The sequence below is a fragment of the Panthera onca genome, chromosome A3, assembly GCF_046562875.1.
Source record: "Panthera onca isolate mPanOnc1 chromosome A3, mPanOnc1 haplotype 2, whole genome shotgun sequence".
In the NCBI taxonomy this organism is placed as follows: domain Eukaryota; kingdom Metazoa; phylum Chordata; class Mammalia; order Carnivora; family Felidae; genus Panthera; species Panthera onca.
In genome coordinates this window covers 2,350,738-2,369,697 of record NC_138341.1, presented here as the reverse complement: position 1 = coordinate 2,369,697, position 18,960 = coordinate 2,350,738, and the positions used below count along the sequence as shown (strand labels likewise).

General features: G+C 55.3%; 1 protein-coding gene across 7 annotated transcripts in view; it reads right to left on the bottom strand.

Annotated features, from left to right (window-relative positions):
* COLEC11 (collectin subfamily member 11) overlaps positions 1-14,365 on the bottom strand; it is a 32,645-nt gene extending 18,280 nt beyond the window's left edge. For 2 of the 7 annotated variants that reach the window (XM_081795142.1, XM_081795143.1), the window contains exon 1: positions 5,928-6,071. In XM_081795142.1, coding sequence (XP_081651268.1) covers positions 5,928-5,966 — 39 coding nt within the window. In that variant the 5' untranslated portion in view covers positions 5,967-6,071. Of the gene's footprint in view, positions 1-5,927; positions 6,072-10,441; positions 10,625-14,235 lie in introns of those variants that run through there. The other 5 variants (XM_081795145.1, XM_081795148.1, XM_081795144.1 and 2 more) reach the window with 5 other exon arrangements.
* Between the last annotated feature and the right edge of the window lie 4,595 nt (positions 14,366-18,960).

The window sequence follows — 18,960 nt, the reverse complement described above, 5'->3', positions numbered from 1 at the left end:
ACCAGCCGCCTCTTCTCTCCGGAGGCTGGGACCTCGTGCCACATCCCAGCCATTTTTATATGGCTCGTCCGCCTAATCGGGGCGGCGTTCCTCCTATGAGAGCACATGGGTGCCGCCTGCGGCCGGGGCACCTGCCCGGGTGTGCGCCGTGCCCGCCAGCGTCTGCGTCACTCTGGTCCTCTGCGACTCTCCTAGGCACTCACACGTGGGGAGAGGCTTAACTGGGTTACAGATTCCCCAGCGGGATTCCCAAAACTGATCATCTGGCTGGAAGGAGGGGACATTCCATTTAAATTTAAGTGAACGAAGAGAGGGCACCTGGGTGGCCCAGTCGGTTAAGCGTCGGACTCTTGATTTGGGCTCAGGTCATGATCTCACGGTTCGTGGGTTCGAGCCCCACGTTGGGCTCTGCGCTGACTGCAGAGCCTGCTGGGATTCTCTCTCTCCTTCTCTCTCTGCCCCTCCCCTGCTTGCTTGTGCTCTCTCTCTCTCTCTCAAAATAAATAAATAAGCCAAAATATTTTTAAAATTTAAGTAAACAAAGAGAAAAGCAAAGTGAGTGCCAACAGAAACTAGAAGACAGAGCTGGCATGTCACCGTCACCTCCGTGCCACAGCCAGGAAGGCTCTGGCCAGCCCCCCGGTGAAGGGTGTGCTGACATAAGCCTAGCCCACATGCGTGGCCCTTAAATCTCTGAGTAGTTTGTCTTTCTTCAGAGAGGGAATTATTACAACAGCAATTCTTGGAGACACATTGAGAGACCAGTGGGAAATACCAACTAACAGGATGAACTCGCCACCAAGAACGTGCAGACATCTGGGGACACCAACGTCAGGAAAGAGAAACAGCAGAGGAACAGAACTCTTGGGGCAGTCAGAGCCTGCTCTCAAATCACACACTGAATATCTTCATCAAGATAAGACATGGGGCACCTGGGGGGCTCAGTCGGTGGAGCGTCCGACTTCGGCTCAGGTCATGATCTTGCGGTTCATGAGTTCGAACCCCTGTAGCTCAGAGCCTGGATCCTGCTTCTGATTCTGTGTCTCCCTCTCTCTCTGCCTCTCCCCCACGCACACTCTGTCTATCTCTCAAAATAAATAAATAAACGGTTTTAAAAATAAAAAAAGATGAGAGAATAACTATCTATGAGCAAAATGAAAAGGCACTGAAAAAGAACCAACTAGATCTTGTACACGAAATTAATTTTTGAACGGAATCGCACTACAGAAAGGCCGAGAAGCAGAACGGCCCATGATACAAGCTAGCTCCTGAAACAAGAAATGAGGCTGAAGAAGTTTTTTTTTTCACAATGCAACACGAAGAGATAAAGAACTGGAAAGCTTTGTTTGGACTTAAAAAATAAAAATAAAAATAAAGCTATCAAGTTGAGAGTGAAGAAAAGCCCCACCAGTTCCACCATCCACCTTAAAGGAATTCCAGAAAAGGGGGAACAGACATTGGAGCCGTGAGAGTGTGCAGATTTAACAGCTGGGGCCTCCCGGCACCAGGGGAAGGTGTAAAAGAGCACGTGGCAAGCGCCCACGGAGAACCACGCAGGAGAGACGAGCAGAAACAACCTGGACGTGTCGGAGTGACGCACGGAACATCGAGAATGAAGAGGAAGTTGCAGCGGCTATCCAAGAGGAGCAGGAGTTTGTAAAGGCTTCCTGCGCGTGAATGAGAGTCAGGTTGACGTGAGAATCGTCATTTTTTTTTTTTAATTTTTTTTCAACGTTTTTTATTTATTTTTGGGACAGAGAGACAGAGCATGAACGGGGAGGGGCAGAGAGAGAGGGAGACACAGAATCGGAAACAGGCTCCAGGCTCCGAGCCATCAGCCCAGAGCCTGACGCGGGGCTCGAACTCACGGACCGCGAGATCGTGACCTGGCTGAAGTCAGACGCTTAACCGACTGCGCCACCCAGGCGCCCCGAGAATCATCATTTGCAACGCGGGATGCAAGATAAAGTGAGATAAAATGAGGCAACGATTTCAACCTGAAAAAGCCATGATTCAGTTGAGCGATCGGAAAAGGCCCCTCTGATGAAGGGACTTCTAACCGAGACGGGCTGTTGCCAGGCAAGGAACAGGGAAAAGGGTGCCTGAGACGGGGGGTGGGGGGCAGCGCCTGCACAGGTGAGGGGCCAGGAGACCGGGAGAGACTGGTCCACAGGAGCCCACGAGGGCGGGGAGAAGCCAGCGCTCAGACCTCAGGCTTGAGGGCCACATGAAGCCACCAGGGCCGTTACAGGGTCCACCGGCCGTGTCGGGGGAGAACAGCGAGTGTGCTACTGCAAGGGTCCCCGCGGGGGCGAGCGCCCATCGTCTCACGTGCAGCAGCAGCAGCAATCTGCTGTCACGCGCCACGTCCTTGGCCTGAAACTCCTTGATGGCACAACTGCGGCCCGCTCTCCAGCAGCTTCACGCGCCTGCGTCTAACCTGGTCGGACCGGCGTGCGCAGCAAGTATCTGAGGCACACCCTCACAGCCCCGAACGGCCCCTCGTGTCCCACAAACCCCTCTTCCTAAAGCAGGAAAGGTGACTAATACGCATCATTAAACATGAGTCTTCCTAATAACATGGGTTTTCTTGGTCGCTCTCAGATACTTAGAAAGTCCCTCAAACTTCGTTCTCCCCACGATTCTGCTTCCTTGACAACCGACCGTATTAGCCAACGTGTTGCGGCCCCTACTGGTGGCAGGTGCCCTGAACTCCTCTGTGGTCCCTGTGGACCTGTGGGCTCCGTCCAGAGCCCTGAGTCCGAGACCCCCCCGCCACCTGTGCCGCGTGGACTCTCCAGCTCCGGGGACGGGACGCGCTGCGTCCTGGAAAACACCAGCCGCGTGGGTGTTGCTATGAGAAGCTGCGTCCCGCCCCTCGCCGTTCTCGCCCAAACTCGGGAGTGGTAGCGCCGGGGGCCACAGAAACCATCGGCAGCGGGACTGCCTCCTGGTGACCTTGGCCTCCTCCTTGGAGCCGAGCCCTTGATGTGCTTCTCAAGAACAAAGCTGCTTTCGCGGCACTGGTCACGGTCGGCAGGGTCCGAAGGGCCTGCTGTCTGCTGGTCTCAGGAGGTGGGGTGGCTGGGAACCTCTCCCCTCAAAACTTACACGAGTTCTGGGGCGCCTGGGGGGCTCAGTCGGTTGAGCGTCCAACTTCGGCTCAGGTCATGATCTCACAGTCGGTGAGTTCGAGCCCTGCATCGGGCTTTGTGCTGACAGCTTGGAGCCTGGAGCCTGTTTCAGATTCTGTGTCTCCCTCTCTCTCTGCCCTCCCCTGTTCATGCCCTCTCTCTCTCTCTCTGTCTGTCTCAAAAATAAATACACATTTAAAAAAAACCTTTTTTTAAATCAGTCGTCTCTCTCTCCAAACGCACAGCGAACGTGCTATTGTTAGGTCTGAATAGCAGATACGTTTCATCCCAAGTGCCAACACCAGTCGGTGCAGAAGGGCCGGCAGGAGTCGGGTCGGGAAAGGTTCTGAAGCCCAGTCTGGATCCGGCAACGGACAGGGGAGGCCTGTGTTCGTGTCCCCGTAGCGGCCCTCCCTCCGGGCCTGGCCCGTGGGGTCTCAGGGACGTGTGGAGAACGAAAGAAGAGATCGTTTACGTGCGCGTTTCGTGTTCAGAGCGGGGCCTGTATCGCGCCCGTATTCTCACCTCCGCTGACGGACGCCCGGACACCCGCGCACCAAGCTGGCTCTCGTGGCCGTGCAGGCCGAGCGTGGCCGTCCCAGAGAGGGCAGCAGGCCGGGTCGCCCGTCACCGGGGCCACTCACAGGCGGGCGTTGAAGCCACCACGCCCCCGAGCCCACCGAGAGTCGTCGGGACGAGCGTCTGCGCTCGTTCCGCGCTCTCTGCCGCCGGGGGCGTCGTGTGGGGGCGGCGTCACAAACTCTCTGCCAGGTCGGACCAGGGGCTGCGTCCAGGGGCTGCGTCCAGCGGCGAGGACGGCTGAGCACCCGGCCCCGTGAGGCCGCGCGCAGGGGGGCCGACCGAGCGGGCCGGCCGCTGCAGACGGCAGAGGGAGGGGCTCCTGTTGCAGGGGACAAAAGTCTGCCGCATCCTGAGCTTGCGTTGCTTACGAGCCCCGAATCATTTGGTCTTTTTTGGCACAGATTTCTCTCGTCTCCCCTCCCCCTGCTGCCCAAGCTAAACAGCAGAACGGTAAAATCCGGACGCCGAGTAAGGGCTCTCTGCATCGGGTCGGCCAGCTCACGGCCGTGTCGCCCCCTTGGTCCTGGGTCACCACGAGACCCCCAGGCCTCGCCCCACCCACCCACCCCCACACACAGCAGGGGGACGGTGGGAGGTGTCGGCGGGCCAACGAATGTGGCTGTGACGTCACCTCACGAGGTTTCCGTGTGTTCAGTCGTCCCCTTGAACACATACAACCTGCCAGTTATACCTCAATGAGGCTGGACATAAAAGCGGGACGTCCAGGTCGTAAGGACTTCGGTGAGTGTGAGAAGGCGTTCTCTATGGAATTGTCCCTTTGGGGTGGCCAGGCCGGTCACCCTGGGGCAGGGCTGCGCTTGACCAGCACGTCTGGAAGACACGCTCCGCGGCCCCGAAACATCCCGCACGGCTCCACACGACCTGGAAACGTGTCTTGTTACGTGCTAGAGGACAGGCCCTTGGGAGCACGGCATCCGGGTCCTGCAAGGAGCCCCACCCTGTCCTGCTCCCCGGGGACTCCTGCCTGGTCCACGCCGAGCTGGGGCCTACCGCCTCGCCTCCCACAGGTCTCAGGAGGCACCTGGCTCTGACTTTGGTGGCAGCCATTCTCGTCACGGGTCCACAGCCCCTAAATGTGAGTCTATGTCCTCCAACGATCTCCGCGGGGAGAGCCGCAGGCATTCCCGCAAAAGTCCCATCCGGCAGAGACCAGGCTTTGGGGCCCGGGGTGCGCACCGTCCGAGTGGGAAGGGAGCAGAATGGAATTCGGGGGCACGCAAGGCAATCAGTGCAAGTCGTGGGCCGGCCCCTCCCGCCCTTGCCTCTTGCTCCTGGAGCGGGAGGCCCAAGCTCGCCCACCCCGCGTGGGGCATGTGCCCTGGCCCTGATTTGAAGTCTTTTTATAACTCTGAACAAGAAGCCCACATTTGCATCTTGCACTGGGGCCCTCGAATGGTGGATCCCACTTGGGAATCACAAGGTTGTGGAATCTCTTGCCCGAGCTACGGAGAAACCAGGGACCTTTTCTGAATGAAGATGCCAGTCTGAGGGCCCTGACTCTTTCCCCTGTGCTGGTGCCCGCCCCCCACCGGCTCGGCCGGGCAACGTCCACCAGGAGTAAATTATATGCAAACCAACAAGAGAAAGGTTTTGGGGGGTTTTGCTTGTTTGTTTTTTAAAGTAGGAATTTAGAGCTCTCAGGAACTGGCGTAGGAGCACTGGCTTCGTAGCCTGAGTGACCCAGTTTGTTTGGCAAATTGCTAAATGTCCCTGGGCCTTGAATGTCCTTATCTGCAAAATGGACCAGAGGCTGGGACGCCTGGGCGCCTCAGTCGGTTGAGCGTCCGACTTTGGCTCATGTCATGATCTCGTGGTCAGTGAGTTCGAGCCCCCCGTCGGGCTCTGGGATGACAGCTCGGAGCCTGGAGCTGCTTCGGATTCTGTGTCTCCCTCGCTGTCTGCCCCTCCCCCGCTCACGTTCTGTCTCTCTCTCTCTGTCTCAAAAATAAACATAAAAAAACGGGCCAGATGAGATCTCACTCTGCAAGTCATTTGCGATAACCTGTGTGGTGCGTGGACCACACGTCAGCAGTGGCTTGTAGCTTCAGAATCACAGGATCTCTTGGCCAAAGAAAGTGTGCACGTTATGTAGTCCAACCCTTAATTTTGCAGATGGGGAAACTGAGGCGCACGGAGGTCAGACCCTGAGCTGGCACTCGGCCGCGCACGGAAGGCCCCGGTCAGGGTTACCTTTGAGGCCCGGGACGAGGATGTGCAGGGAACAGGCATCTTCCGCCGTCTGCTGAGGACGCCCAGACGGGAGCAGCCACAGGAAGGCCAGGCCGAGGAGAGCCAGGCCCCTCCTCATCACGAGCGCGTGCGGGACGCTGACTCCTGCAGGAGGGAAGGAGACACAGTGACGGGAACTCAGAACCCGGGGCCAGGGCGCAGGTAGCTGTCGGGCCTGTCCCGGCGTTTGGGGCCCTCCCTCGTGGGCCCGCCCGTGCCTCCCCTGCCGGCCCCGCTCGGACCTCCATCCCGACGGCGGCCGCCAGATTCTCGAGTCTGCTTCCCTGTGGCGGATACTTGGTACACACGGAGGCAGGGGCGCGGTCGTGTGGAAAGTACCACACTTCTCCCAGCACAGTGGCCCCGCAGTCCCCGGGCCCAGGACCACCCCAAGCCCCTGAGGAGCCTGGCTCTGGGGCCGTGAACGTGCGTCTCCTGCGGTTTCCTAACTGGCATTACCGTAGGCCCCTGCATTCTTAAACAATATGTTGTGCGGTTTGCTCGGTTTGGGACTTTATAAAGGCACCATAGTCTTCTGAGCCTCGACTGTTTTACTCAACCTTCTGCCCCCGGCTCGCCCACGTTGCCACGTGCAGCTACAGCTCATCGATTATCTAAGTCTATCACCTATACCACCGAGATCAGTCCCTGGGGTGAGGGGGGGCAGGACGGGGACAGACCCTGGAAGGCGCAGGGGCACACAGCTGGCCGTGCGTCCCTCCCCCAAGTGCCGGTGGGGAAGGCTTGGTGGCGACACCCAGACACCCCCCACTCCGAGACTTTTACGTTCACATGGCACAGCGTTTGGGCACAGCCGCGCGCCCGGCTTCGGGCCAGCACTGGGACCAGTGCCCGGGCCGCATCACGGCTCCGCTGTCAGCCTGCGCTCACCTTAAAGGGGAGGCTGGAGCCCCCGAGGTCCCCCTGAGGAGGAGCCATGGAGCACGAGAGGTCTGCAAGGGGCTGGGCCCATGCGCGGCAAGCACTTGCTGAAGACAGCATGATGCTGCCGTCACCACGCGGCGTGAGGGCCCCGCGGCCCGCGACGGCTCCAGACAGGGGAAGCCAGAGTCTCTGAGCTGAGACGTCGGTGCCCTCCTTAGCGTGCCCACGCTGTGCCGCTTTCTCCATGAAAAGGACGCAGGCAGAAACCGCCTGCGCTCCGTGACACCTGCATGGAGGCCCCAGCTCCCATCTGCGTGACCACGGGGTGGACTGTAGAGGGTAGGGGTGAGGCTGATTGCCCCTCAATGGGGGAGAAGAGAAGGCCCACGGAGGTCAGCACACTGCTCCCGTCCCACCGGCCAGGGGACCACAGATGGGGGACGAAATCAGCTGCCCAGAGTTACCCCTCGTTGGTGGGTACGGTGGGGTCAGGACCTGGGGCCTCCTGACGCACCTGACCTGTCCCCTCTGCTCCTGTCAGCCACCGAGCACCAGAGTGGGCCCACCTGCCCCCTTACATCACGATCCCGTGGCTTTTATTGTGTGTTGGTTTATGTTTGGTAGAGAGAAAAGGAGCCACCATTTATTACCTAACCCAGACACGTTGATCTTATTTAGTTCCCAAGACCACCTGAGGACCTCGCTTCTCGCCGTGAGGGTGGCGAGGCCCAGGCCGCAGGAGGCTGAACGGCCAGCGTCGCACCACAACTGGACCAGGAGGCTGGCACTCGGCCTGTGGCGCTCACACAAGTGACCGACTGCAGGAGGGAGAAGACGTGCGAGGTCGCCCACAGCCCACAGGGCTGACCTTTGCCCTTTCCCTTCTCCTCTGCCGGCTGGGCCGGGGGTCCCCGAGCCCGCAACATGGTCGGGAAGTACGTCACGCCCGCAGCTGGCAAAGCACTCAGGGCACCCTGGCCGAGTGAAGGAAAGAATCCGTGAGTAAACGAATGAACGAACGAACGAATGCACAGAAGTTCAGAAGCACAACACACAGAATTTGATGCTCTTTTCCTGCTACTGCCTGTCCAGCTCCCCAAGGGTTTTCCATGCCTGACGTCCACACGTGATTCCCAGGGCCAGCCCCTCGGACACACGGCCGCTGCAGAGCCAGGGACCCGCGTGGACACGGCCTCGCAGTCCGTCTGCCACACGGCCGTCAGGATCCCGGAATCCCTAACAGTTTCTGAACAAAGGACAGCCCGGCCTGGTCACTGCGGTGTGTCCTTCACTGCAAGGATCTTAGCTGCTGTAGAAAGCAAAGGCTTTGGCTCTTTCCAGGATGTAGCTCTGAACAGTGTTTGATAACGTAATGTTGTATGTCAATAATCTCTCAATTTTAAAAAAGTCACGGTGTGCCTGGGTGTCTCAGTCGGTTAAGCGACTGTCTTCGGCTCAGGTCATGATCTCGCGGTTTGTGGGTTCAAGCCCCGCGTCGGGCTCTGTGCTGACAGCTCAGAGCCTGGAGCCTGCTTCGGATTCTGTGCCTGCCTCTCTCTGCCCATCCCCCACTTGCCCTCTGTCTCTCAAAAATAAATAACCATTAAAAAAATTTTTTTTTAATTTTTTTTTTAAACATTTATTTATTTTTGAGACAGAGAGAGACGGGGCATGAACGGGGAAGGGTCAGAGAGAGAGGGAGACACAGAATCTGAAACAGGCTCCAGGCTCCGAGCCGTCAGCACAGAGCCCGATGCGGGGCTTGAACTCACAAACCACGAGATCATGACCCGAGCTGAAGTCGGCCGCTTAACCGACTGAGCCACCCAGGTGCCCCCCAAAAAATTTTTTAAGTCACGATACGAGCTTCTGGGCAGATCAGTCGGTTGAGTGTCCAGCTCTTGATTTAGGGCTCAGGTCAGGATCCCAGGGTCGTGGGATCGAGCCCCAAATTGAACTCTGTGCTGAGTGTGGAGCCTGCTTGGGATTCTCTCTCACGCTCCCCCTGCCCCTCCCCTACTTGCACATGGGCTCTCTCTCTCTCTTTCTCTCTCTCTCAAAAAAAAAAAAGTCATGACAAACATCTGTTCCACACCTACTTTCGTGCGGAAGCCGATGGGCATTTGCTGGTATGTGGGGAGGCAAACAGGGTTTAGGTTTTGGGGTGTCAACAGCTGACCTGGAAACTTCCCCTCCGGATAGAAGGGGTGTGTCAAGAGACCGCCACGCTGCTCAGCACGACCCACCGCCCTCACACGAGGCGGCTTGCTTGCTACCTCCCCAGCAAGGCGGTGCCCAGGGAGGGGAGAGCCCAGAACCAGCCGAAGCCAGAACGCCTCCCTGAGGCCCTCGCTGCTCGCGCATCAGCAGGGCAGAGAGCAGGGTGGCCCTGGGTGGGAGCCCCTTCCCCAGGGTTCTGGCTCCCCCGCCCGGGAGGAGAGGAATTCTGTTTGTAAACGCAGAAGCTCCTGGCCTCCTTTAAGAATAACATCCTTATCTCCCGGCCAGAGACCAGGAGGTTCCCACCCTCCCTTCAGTGAAGGAAGCCAGGGTTTCAGAGGGGAGATGCAATTTGGAATTCTCAGTCGCAGTTCCTTATAAGAACGAAGGAGACGATGAAAACAATGTGGCTTAATCTGCCAAACGTGCAGTGGTACGTTTTCATTAAATATCCACATTAGGGCCCAGCATTTATATAGACGGAGAACCACATCCAGGAGCACCGGGGCGCTGGGGCCCCACCCCCATGACGGGGTTGCTTCCTATGGTGACGGTCACGCTGATGAGGGGTCCTTCCCCAGAGCCCACCCGAGAGGCACGCGCAAAGTAAGAGGCTTTTCCCGTCGTGTTCTCCGACCTCTGTCTCCGCTCCTCACTCACAGACCTCTCAAGCTTGTGGATGAACCAGAATAGCCGTGAGAGGTCGGGGCGCGGCTCTGGCCCCCAGGAAAGTCCTGTTACACATCAGAAGTCCTGTTACGCACACACGGCGGCTTTCCAACTTTGCCTTTTAAATTCATAAGCACCTCCTAACTTCGGCCTCCAAGTTGTCACAGCCAGCAGGCCAGGAAGGGCCCCCGTCACACCATGTCTCATCCAGTTTGGGAGACGAGAAACCCCCACTCCGTACCAGGCGACCCTCTCTGCGCTTGAAAGTGAACTTCTCCGGTCCTATCTTTGCCCACATCTGGCATTCCCATTACCGAACCCCAAAACAGAGCTACCGGCCACGGGTACAGGTTACTGCTGTTGTCCGTGCGGCCCCACGCTGCGACTGGCGATTCGGAAACTCGCTGCCCCACCTCTCTGAACGTGTGCAGAGCTGAGAAGGCCTCCCCCAACCGTCTGGTAGCCGGCAGCCCTAGGTCGTCGTCAGTTATCTCCGGGAAGTTTCCACCATGATCTGGTGAATTAACAAAACGGTGGAATTCTAGTGCCTGGTTCACGTGACACCCCCATCCTTTGTGGGGACCTAAGAACAGATTCCCGTCTGTTCTCCCACCTCTGGCCGTACCCGGAACCTCGCCTCGACCAGGCGACCCCCGTCCTGCCCTCCAAGACAGCCAGGTCACCCGGCAGAGTGTCCCTACCTGCAGCGCACGCTAGGCGAAGGGGGCGTCCTGACCGTCGGGGACCCACGAGGACACTGCACCCGGGAGCCTCATGGCTGCTATTTACAGAGGCCGCTGAGCCCCACAGGCCAGGCGAGCGGGGCCCCGGCTGTCAGGCTGCCCAGCAAATCAGGCTGCAGCCTTATCTGCAAAGAGCTTCCTGTTTGAAATACATCAGCTGCCCCGCGGGAGGGCGGCGAGGAGGGTGTGGGAACGTTGCAAACTCCCGGAGGTCAGGGCTCCCGGCAGACCACGGACCCGCCCCGAGAGGTCCTTCCAGCTCTTCACCCCCGACGCCACCCCGACTGTCCTGGCCTCTCTTCCGGGAGGACGGTGGGGATGCAGGAAAGCATTGAGTGGTCCTTATCGCCTGGTGTCACATCAGACAGAAACACACGCAGCTGACACGCTTCCTCTCCCGTTCTCCGAGTGGGCTTTCACTTCACAGCATTAACCTCGTCTACTGGTCGAGACCGAACCCGCGGCGAGACCCCAGACTCACCGCGCTCACCGAAGCTTCGTGTGTGCCCCAGACTCTCTCTGTGCGGCGGGCTGGGCGGGTCCAGCTTCTGCGCAGACTGACTCTTGGTGGGGGGGGGGGGGGGGGGTGCTTCTTTAAGAAAGGAACACACACATAAAATTAGGATCATAAAAAGCTACATTCAGGGGCACCTGGGTGGCTCAGTCGGTTGAGCGTCTGACTTCGGCTCAGGTCATGATCTCACAGTTCATGGGTTTGAGCCCCGTGTCGGGCTCTGTGCTGACAGCTCGGAGCCTGGAGCCTGTTTCGGATTCTGTGTCTCTCTCTCTGCTCCTCCCCGGCTCGTGCTGTGTTAGTCTCTCTCTCTCAAAAATAAACATTAAAAACATTTTTTTAAATGCCACATTCAATGGTGCATTTGTATTTATACCAAAAAGAGAAATCTTAAGAGATTACAAATTTTGTAAAACCTGTCAAATTCCATGCACATTACAAAATCCATGAAAAAGAATGGATCCTTTATTAAAACCACCTAATAGCATAAATAAATCTCACAACCTGGACCAAATGGGCCACTTCCAGGGAAACACAGGATCTACCACAATGGACCCAACATGAAATAGACGACTTAGCAGCCCCATAACAATGAAGGGAACTGAATTTGTAACTTAAAAAACTCCCAAAAAGGAAACTCCAGGCAGGCCAGGTGATTTCATACGAGAATTGTACCAAACTTTAATTTTTTTTAAATTTTTTTTAACATGTATTTATTTTTGAGACAGAGCATGAACGGGGGAGGGTCAGAGAGAGGAGACACAGAATCCAAAGCAGGCTCCAGACTCCAAGCTGTCAGCACAGAGTCCCACGTTGGGGCTCGAACCCACAGACTGCGAGATCATGACCTGAGCCAAAGTCGGACGCTCAACCGACTGAGCCACCCAGGCGCCCGTTTACCAAACTTTTAAAGAAGAGTTAACACCAAGTTTACATACCTCTTCCAGAAAACTGAAGAGGGAGGAGCATTCACCAATTCATTTTATGAAGTTGGCATGACCCTGATACCCAAACCAGACAAAGACAGTACAAAAAAAAAGAAAGAAAGAAAACTGTAGACCGATAACCCTCACGAATACAGATGCAAAAGTCTTTAACGAAATACTGGCAAACAGGATTCAGCAATACATAAGAAAGATTTATAAACTGTCACCAAGTGGAGTGTTTCAGGGATGTAAGCCTGGGTCAGTATTCAAAAGTCCAGCAGTATCATCAACCGTAGTAAAAGCTAACAAGGAAAAACTGCATGATCACATCAACAGGTACAAGAAAAAGCATTTGACAAAATTCAACACCTCTTCATGAAAAAAAAAAAAACCTCTCCGAAGGGGGTGCTTTCTCAACTTGATAAAGCAGCATCAATGTTTAAATAAACCTACGATAACATCATACTCAGGAAAGACTGAACATCTCCCTCCTAAGATCTGGACACGGCAGGACATCCACTCTGACCACTGCAACGCAGTGCTGGAGTCCCAGCCAGAGCAAAAGACACGGCAAGGAAAGAAAAGGCACACGGGTCAGAAAAGAAAAACCGAACAGCCCCTTGTGCAGACGACAGAAGTGTCTGCTTGGAGAATCCCAGAGAGTCTACAGAAATTCCTAAAACCAGTAAGGGGGCTCAGCAGGGCTGCGAGTACAACATGAACACACGGAAACCCGGGGCACTTCCGCGAGCGAGCAGTGAACACGTAGACCCCGAAATTAAAAATCATTTACAATCGCTCAAAGGAACGAAATGAACACAGAGACCCCGAAATTAAAAATCATTTACAATCGCTCAAAGGAACGAAATGAACACAGAGACTCCGAAATTAAAAATCATTTGCAGTCGCTCCAAGGAATGAAATGCCTGGATGGAAACCTCACAAAACACGTGCAGGACCTAAGTGCTGAAACAACGTGCCGACCGGGAAAATCGCAGCAGGTTTAAGAAACCGCGAGGCGCGTCGAGCTCCGGGACGGGAAGGCTCCGCGCGAAAAGGAGGCCGGATTCCCCCCAAAGTGATCTACAGGCTTAACGCGATTCCTATTGAAATCCCAGCAGGAAGCTTTGTAGACAGAGACAGGATTCTTCCAGAACTAGAAGACAAAGGAAGCAGAAGAGCTAAAACAATTTGGAAATGAAGAATGAAGTAGGGGGAATCAGTCTGCCCAACGTCAAGATTCATTATATGGAGAAGCAGAGCAGAGAACCCACACAAATATACCCAACTGATTTTTTAAAGTTTTCTCGTCGTTGTGATAAAATACACACGACGTACGATTCACCGTCTTAATCACTCTTCAGTATACAGTTCGGTGGTATTAAATACATTCAGATGTCACGTGACACATCCCATCCACCTCCGTGATTCCTTCCATCTTGTGAAACCAGACCTCCGTGCCCGTTACCGCCACAGCCCCGTCACACCCCCACCTCAGCCCCCTGGCCACCACTGCTGGACTTTCTATGATGTTGACTATTCTAAGACTCTCACATAATGGGAAGCAAGCAGTATTTGTCTTTTTGTGACTGGCTTATTTCACGGAGCGTAACGTCCCCAAGGTTCATCCATGTGGTGACAGGTGTCAGAACAATTTAACCAACTGAAATCCAAACTAACACAGCCCAACTTGACTTCACCCCTGCCCGGGGACGTTTGGCAGCATTCTGGAGATACCGTCACGCCGTGCGGTTGGGGGCGCGGTGCTGGCTTCTGGGGGGAAGGGGCTGGGATGCTGCTGAGAGTCCCATGGTTTCCCACCACGAGGAAGAGCCACGCTCCAAAGACGCCCCTGGTGCCACGAGCGTCACCGGACAGGAGGCCTGAGACCGCAGTCCTAGGTGACGGCATACTGTGTCCCGAGGGTGCATCCCCTCGCCCACGCTCAACGCCAGCTGAGGGGAAGGCACGGCATCCAGGTGCCAGCAAGGACCCCTGAGTCAGCCCCTATTCAGTCCTCAGCACTTGCCCTCCCACGAGGCTCTGGCACTCTGGCTAGAGCGCAGGAGACAGGGCGGAGAGTGAGAGCCCTTGCCCAGCTCATGCTTTGCAGACCGCGTGGAACGAGCAGAGAGCGAGCCTGTCCCACGCCCCCCCCCCCCGCCCCCGCAACCCTCCTCCTGTCTCACCACTGACCTGGGACACTTACCTTTTGTTTTGTGTCCCGAATTGTTAAGGGCTCTTTCAAAAAGTGCCAAAACCTGAGAATCACTCTTGGTTACAGAAGAGATGGTAATATTATACTAACGTACCTGCTTCAAGTAGCTTGTAAATTGGAACCGAGTTTCAATTGGGAATCGTGTTTACACCCGCCTGGCCAACAAGTACCAAAAAGTCATGAGGAATCACTAGGCACGTCTCCCTCCAGACCTTCTCTGTCTTCCGTCCCGCCCTCAGTTTTCTTCTCGAAAGCGCGCAAGTCACGGCCCTGGGCTCGGGCTTCTCCCGGTGAACCCCGACCCCTCCAGCAGCCTGGCCCCGCGCAGTGGGTCACAGTGAGAATCTGGCACGGCTCCCCAGAATTATTTACATCTCCCACAGATAGCGGAGCCATCCGCACACAAGAGCCGGACCAGGCCTGTCTGTCTCTGGACAGGAATTTTCCCTGGAGTCACCCGGCCGTGCAGCTGTGGCCGTGGACGCTGTCCGTGAGGCCGTTCACCGTGCTCCCCCCGTCCCAGGCCCGAAGGCTCTGTTTCCCCAGAGTCCCCTGAAAGCCTCCCTCCGCTTGCGTATCCCACCCCTCAGCCACACTGGTCACCGGTGGGCACAGACCCCAGACGGTCAGGGAACACTCGCGCCCACCGGGCCGGGACATCCAGCTCTGACTTCACAGTGTCGCTCGCCAGCACGAGGGCTGTTAGCCACACTCAGGGATGCTACGACTCACCACAACCTCTGACCACACCACAGCATCCAAGGTCATGAGAGCACCCGAGATCGCGGGGTCTCAAACGTGAGCGTGCACCGGAACCATCCAGAAGGCCTCTGAAAACGCAGACAGGGCCCCACCCCAGACCTTCTGAGTCAGTGGGCTGGTGCGGAGACCCGGGAACTTTCATTTCTCACCAGTTCCCAAGCCGGGCTGGGGCTGCTGGTCCCGGGACTGGGCTCGGCGAAGCCCCGCCTCCCTCACAGGGTCGCTGCGAGGCATCGAGTTAATGAGGCACCGGACACGCGGGGACGCTCACGCGTCAAGTGGTAGCCGTCGTGCAAATTCTCACTTCCCGCCTTCCCTCCTTGGTTGCCCCACGAGACCGCACGCTCCTGCCCTGGCACAGGGACGGACGCCAACAAACCCGTCCCTGCTCCTTGCGGGAGGAGGGAAAGACCTGATGGATGTGGTCCCCGCCTCCCGCAGCAGCACCCCCCAGGAGCGGCGAGGGACGGCCACAGAACCGCACCATCAGGCCCATCGACGGGCCCGGTGAGGGGGAGGCCGCCTCAAGCGGCTGGGAACAGCCTGAACTTGAACAGCACGGGGCAGCTGTCAAAGCTGCTAACCCCACACGGGGACTCCTGGGCCGGGGTCCTCAGTCTTTCCGTGGTTCCTCCAGGCCATCCCTGTGCACCTCGTCCTGGGTCAACAGAAGCCAAAGGAACGGACTCCGCGAGCCACCAGGAAGGCAAACCTTCTTACCTACAGCGCATCAGTAACTGGGAAGTCAAGGCCGCCTGGGTTCACGACCGTCAGACGTGTCTGCCTCGGGCCCTGCGCACTGACGACCTTCTGGGCAGAGGCTGTAACTTACCTCGTTTTTCCGTGCCCTGGGTCTACCGGAGGATCCGCGTGTCGCCGGCCTCTGCACAGCCTGGGGCGCCTGGGTGGCTCAGTCCGTTAAGTGTCCGACTTCGGCTCAGGTCATGATCTAGCTGTTCGTCAGTTCGAGCCCCACGTCGGGCTCTGTGTTGACAGCTCGGAGCCTGGAGCCTGCTTCGGATTCTGTGTCTCCCTCTCTCTCTGCCCCTCCTCCACTCATTCTCTCTCTCTCTCTCTCTCTCTCTCTCTCTCTCCCCCTCTCAAAAATAAATACACTTTTTAAAAAAATTAGAAAAAAAAAGAATAAAATGTAGAACTTCTCCTTTGTTCCGCTCACAGATTGAAGGGTTGCAGACTGGGCTCTTAGCCACCTCACTTCCCAGTACCTGCGAGATAACAAACCCTTCTTGTTCAGGAGACTGATTTCACGCATTCTCACTCCTTTCAAAAGTAACATCACCGATTTGTTTTCAAGGACAAGACGGCTCACGTATTCTTTTTTTTTTTTTTTTTTAGTTTTCTTTTTTTCATGTATCCTTTCAACAAACATTGGGTCTGCATGTCACTCTCCAAAGGACATACAGCTCCTCGGCGGGGACTGACAGGTCGTGTGCTCTGACAACGACCCTTACGATCGGAGGAACCAGGAGACTCGGCCAGGCCAGGCCCCGTCCTCCGCTCTACACACAAGAACTCAAGTCGGAGAAGCGAGGCAGCTCCCGGAAGGCCCCAGCTCCCGCCCGGCGACGTCCCTAACGGACCTGTGCCGAAGGATTAAAAGGGGCCCAGTGGTCAGCACTGCCATCGGGCCCTCACTGCACCGTGTCCGCAGTCCAGGCTTGCAACGTGCCAAACGGGAACGGTTGCGAATAAAATTAGCAGAGTGACAAGGCCATGGCTGTGGGCCACAGCGGGCTCAGTCGCGTGGTGATTACAGACCGAACAGGGTTTTTGCCCCACTTCAGGGAGGTGGGAAGGCTGTTTTGGGAGCAGAGGGTAGCGTGCTGGATACAACAGACCCCTCACGTAAATACATCACTACAGACCATGAACTTGATTTTCTCTGTATAGAATTCTGAGTAAAAATGTAACTGCCGGAGGAAGAGGCATTCAGACTAAACTTCCTTATAATCAGTCACCCAATGTTGCTGCTGTTTTGATTACAGCGAGAACATTCCGACTGAGCTGAAGGCACTAACTGCTTCTCCAGCAATGAGAGCGATCTTTGTGACCAGAACCATCTCTGATAATTGAAGTGTCTCTATTTTCATTAGATGTGGTTTTATTGTACTGTCACAAATTTTTGTAAGTGTCAAGTGTAGTGTTAAGAGATCTAAGCTTATGTATCTCAGTGCCTCAAGAAGTTGAAAATGTTCCACTAAGGAACTTTGCGGCTTCAAATACCTTTATCGGTTCTTTTACCATATTGTAGGAATTAGGGACTAAAGGCTGGACTAATACATAAGCTGAAGGGAAAAGGAAGATTCAGAAAGTTACATCTGGGGCACCTGGGTGGCTCAGTCAGTTGGGGCGCCTGGGTGGCTCAGTCGGTTGAGCGGCCGACTTCAGCTCAGGTCATGATCTCGTGGTTCGTGAGTTCCAGCCCCGAGTTGGGCTCTGTGCTGACAGCTCAGGGCCTGGGGCCTGCTTTGGATTCTGTCTCCCTCTCTCTCTGCCCCTCCCCTGCTCACCCTCTGTCTCTCTCCCAAAAATAAACATTAAAAGATAAAAATTAAAAAAAAATACCCCAGCAAAAATAAAAGGGGATGGGAGTAGATTAAATAAGACCGTTAAAACATCCAACTGCTGAAGCTGGGTGACGGCTGACATTCCATTATACTTTTGCATGTGGATAAAGGCTTTTCCAAAGAGAGACGTGAACAGAAACACATCACTGGCTATGCCTCGTCAGTTGGGCAACTACATTTGCCAACACCCAAATTTCCCACCTTTCTTGGTATTGGGGTAATCTTTGTTCTTATAAAGCAATTGGAAATGATTTGATATTTAAGTTTCTAACAAATGAATGCTAAATCAACTGAGTCTTTGGAAGTTTTTAAAAGTGTTAGAATATTCTTTTCCGAGTTGTTACCGTACGCAGATTTTACAGGTGACACGTTATCTACAATGACAGCGCTTCTCAGCGGCCACCTCAAAATATACTTGTTCCTTGGCGCACGCTAGTCTCGAAAGCAATTGTTTTCTCACAAAGTGCTAAAATGTATTTTCTTGGGGCATGGATTTTGTTTTAATGTCACTTGTCATCAGAAAAACCAACAGATTCAGAATTGTTTAAAAGAAAAATTTCTGGGAGCTTTCTGGAAAGTTTACCAATCTGGTTTCCCACAGAATGAGACTGAACGTAGCAAGCTTCATGACCACTCGGTATCTGATTTAAAGACTCAACCACTTAATGTAACCCACAAAACCCCCATCACTAGGAACTTGTAACTGCAGTATTCTCCCAGGTTACGGGGCTGTGGCCGTCGACCCCAAAGGCCTGACACGTGCAGTTTAATGAAGTGCACACTTAAAATCCTGGGCACTGGTCACTTCTTTTTTTTTTTTTAATTTTTTTTTAACGTTTATTTATTTTTGAGACAGAGAGAGACACAGCATGAACGGGGGAGGGGCAGAGAGAGAGGGAGACACAGAATCGGAAGCAGGCTCCAGGCTCTGAGCCATCAGCCCAGAGCCCGACGCGGGGCTCGAACTCGCGGACCGCGAGATGGTGACCTGAGCTGAAGTCGGACGCTTAACCGACTGAGCCATCCAGGCGCCCCTCTTTTTTTTTTTTTTAAAGATTTTTTTAGATGTTTATTTTTTGAGAGAGCCGTCAGCAGAGCCCCACGTGGGGCTCGAAATCGCGAACTGTGAGATGGTGACCTGGGGTAAAGTTGGTTGGGCACTTAACCGACTGAGCCACCCAGGTTCCCCTCAGCTGGTATTTTCTGAAGACCAAAGTATACGCTAAACGTTGTCGAAGACAATTAGGCAGGGGCCCTAGAGCAGCACAAAAAAAACGCAGAGCCCGGGAAACCAAGATGGCTTCGCGCCAGGGAAGGGCGAGGGAAGGGCGAGGCGGGCTTGCGGCACATCATCCGGGGCCTGAGAAAACCAAACTTGACCCCAAACTGGGAGCCACTGAGCTTACCACGGTGGGGACGGTAGAGTGAGGAAACGGCAAATGGGGTCCTCGGAAAAGAGCCGAGTTCCG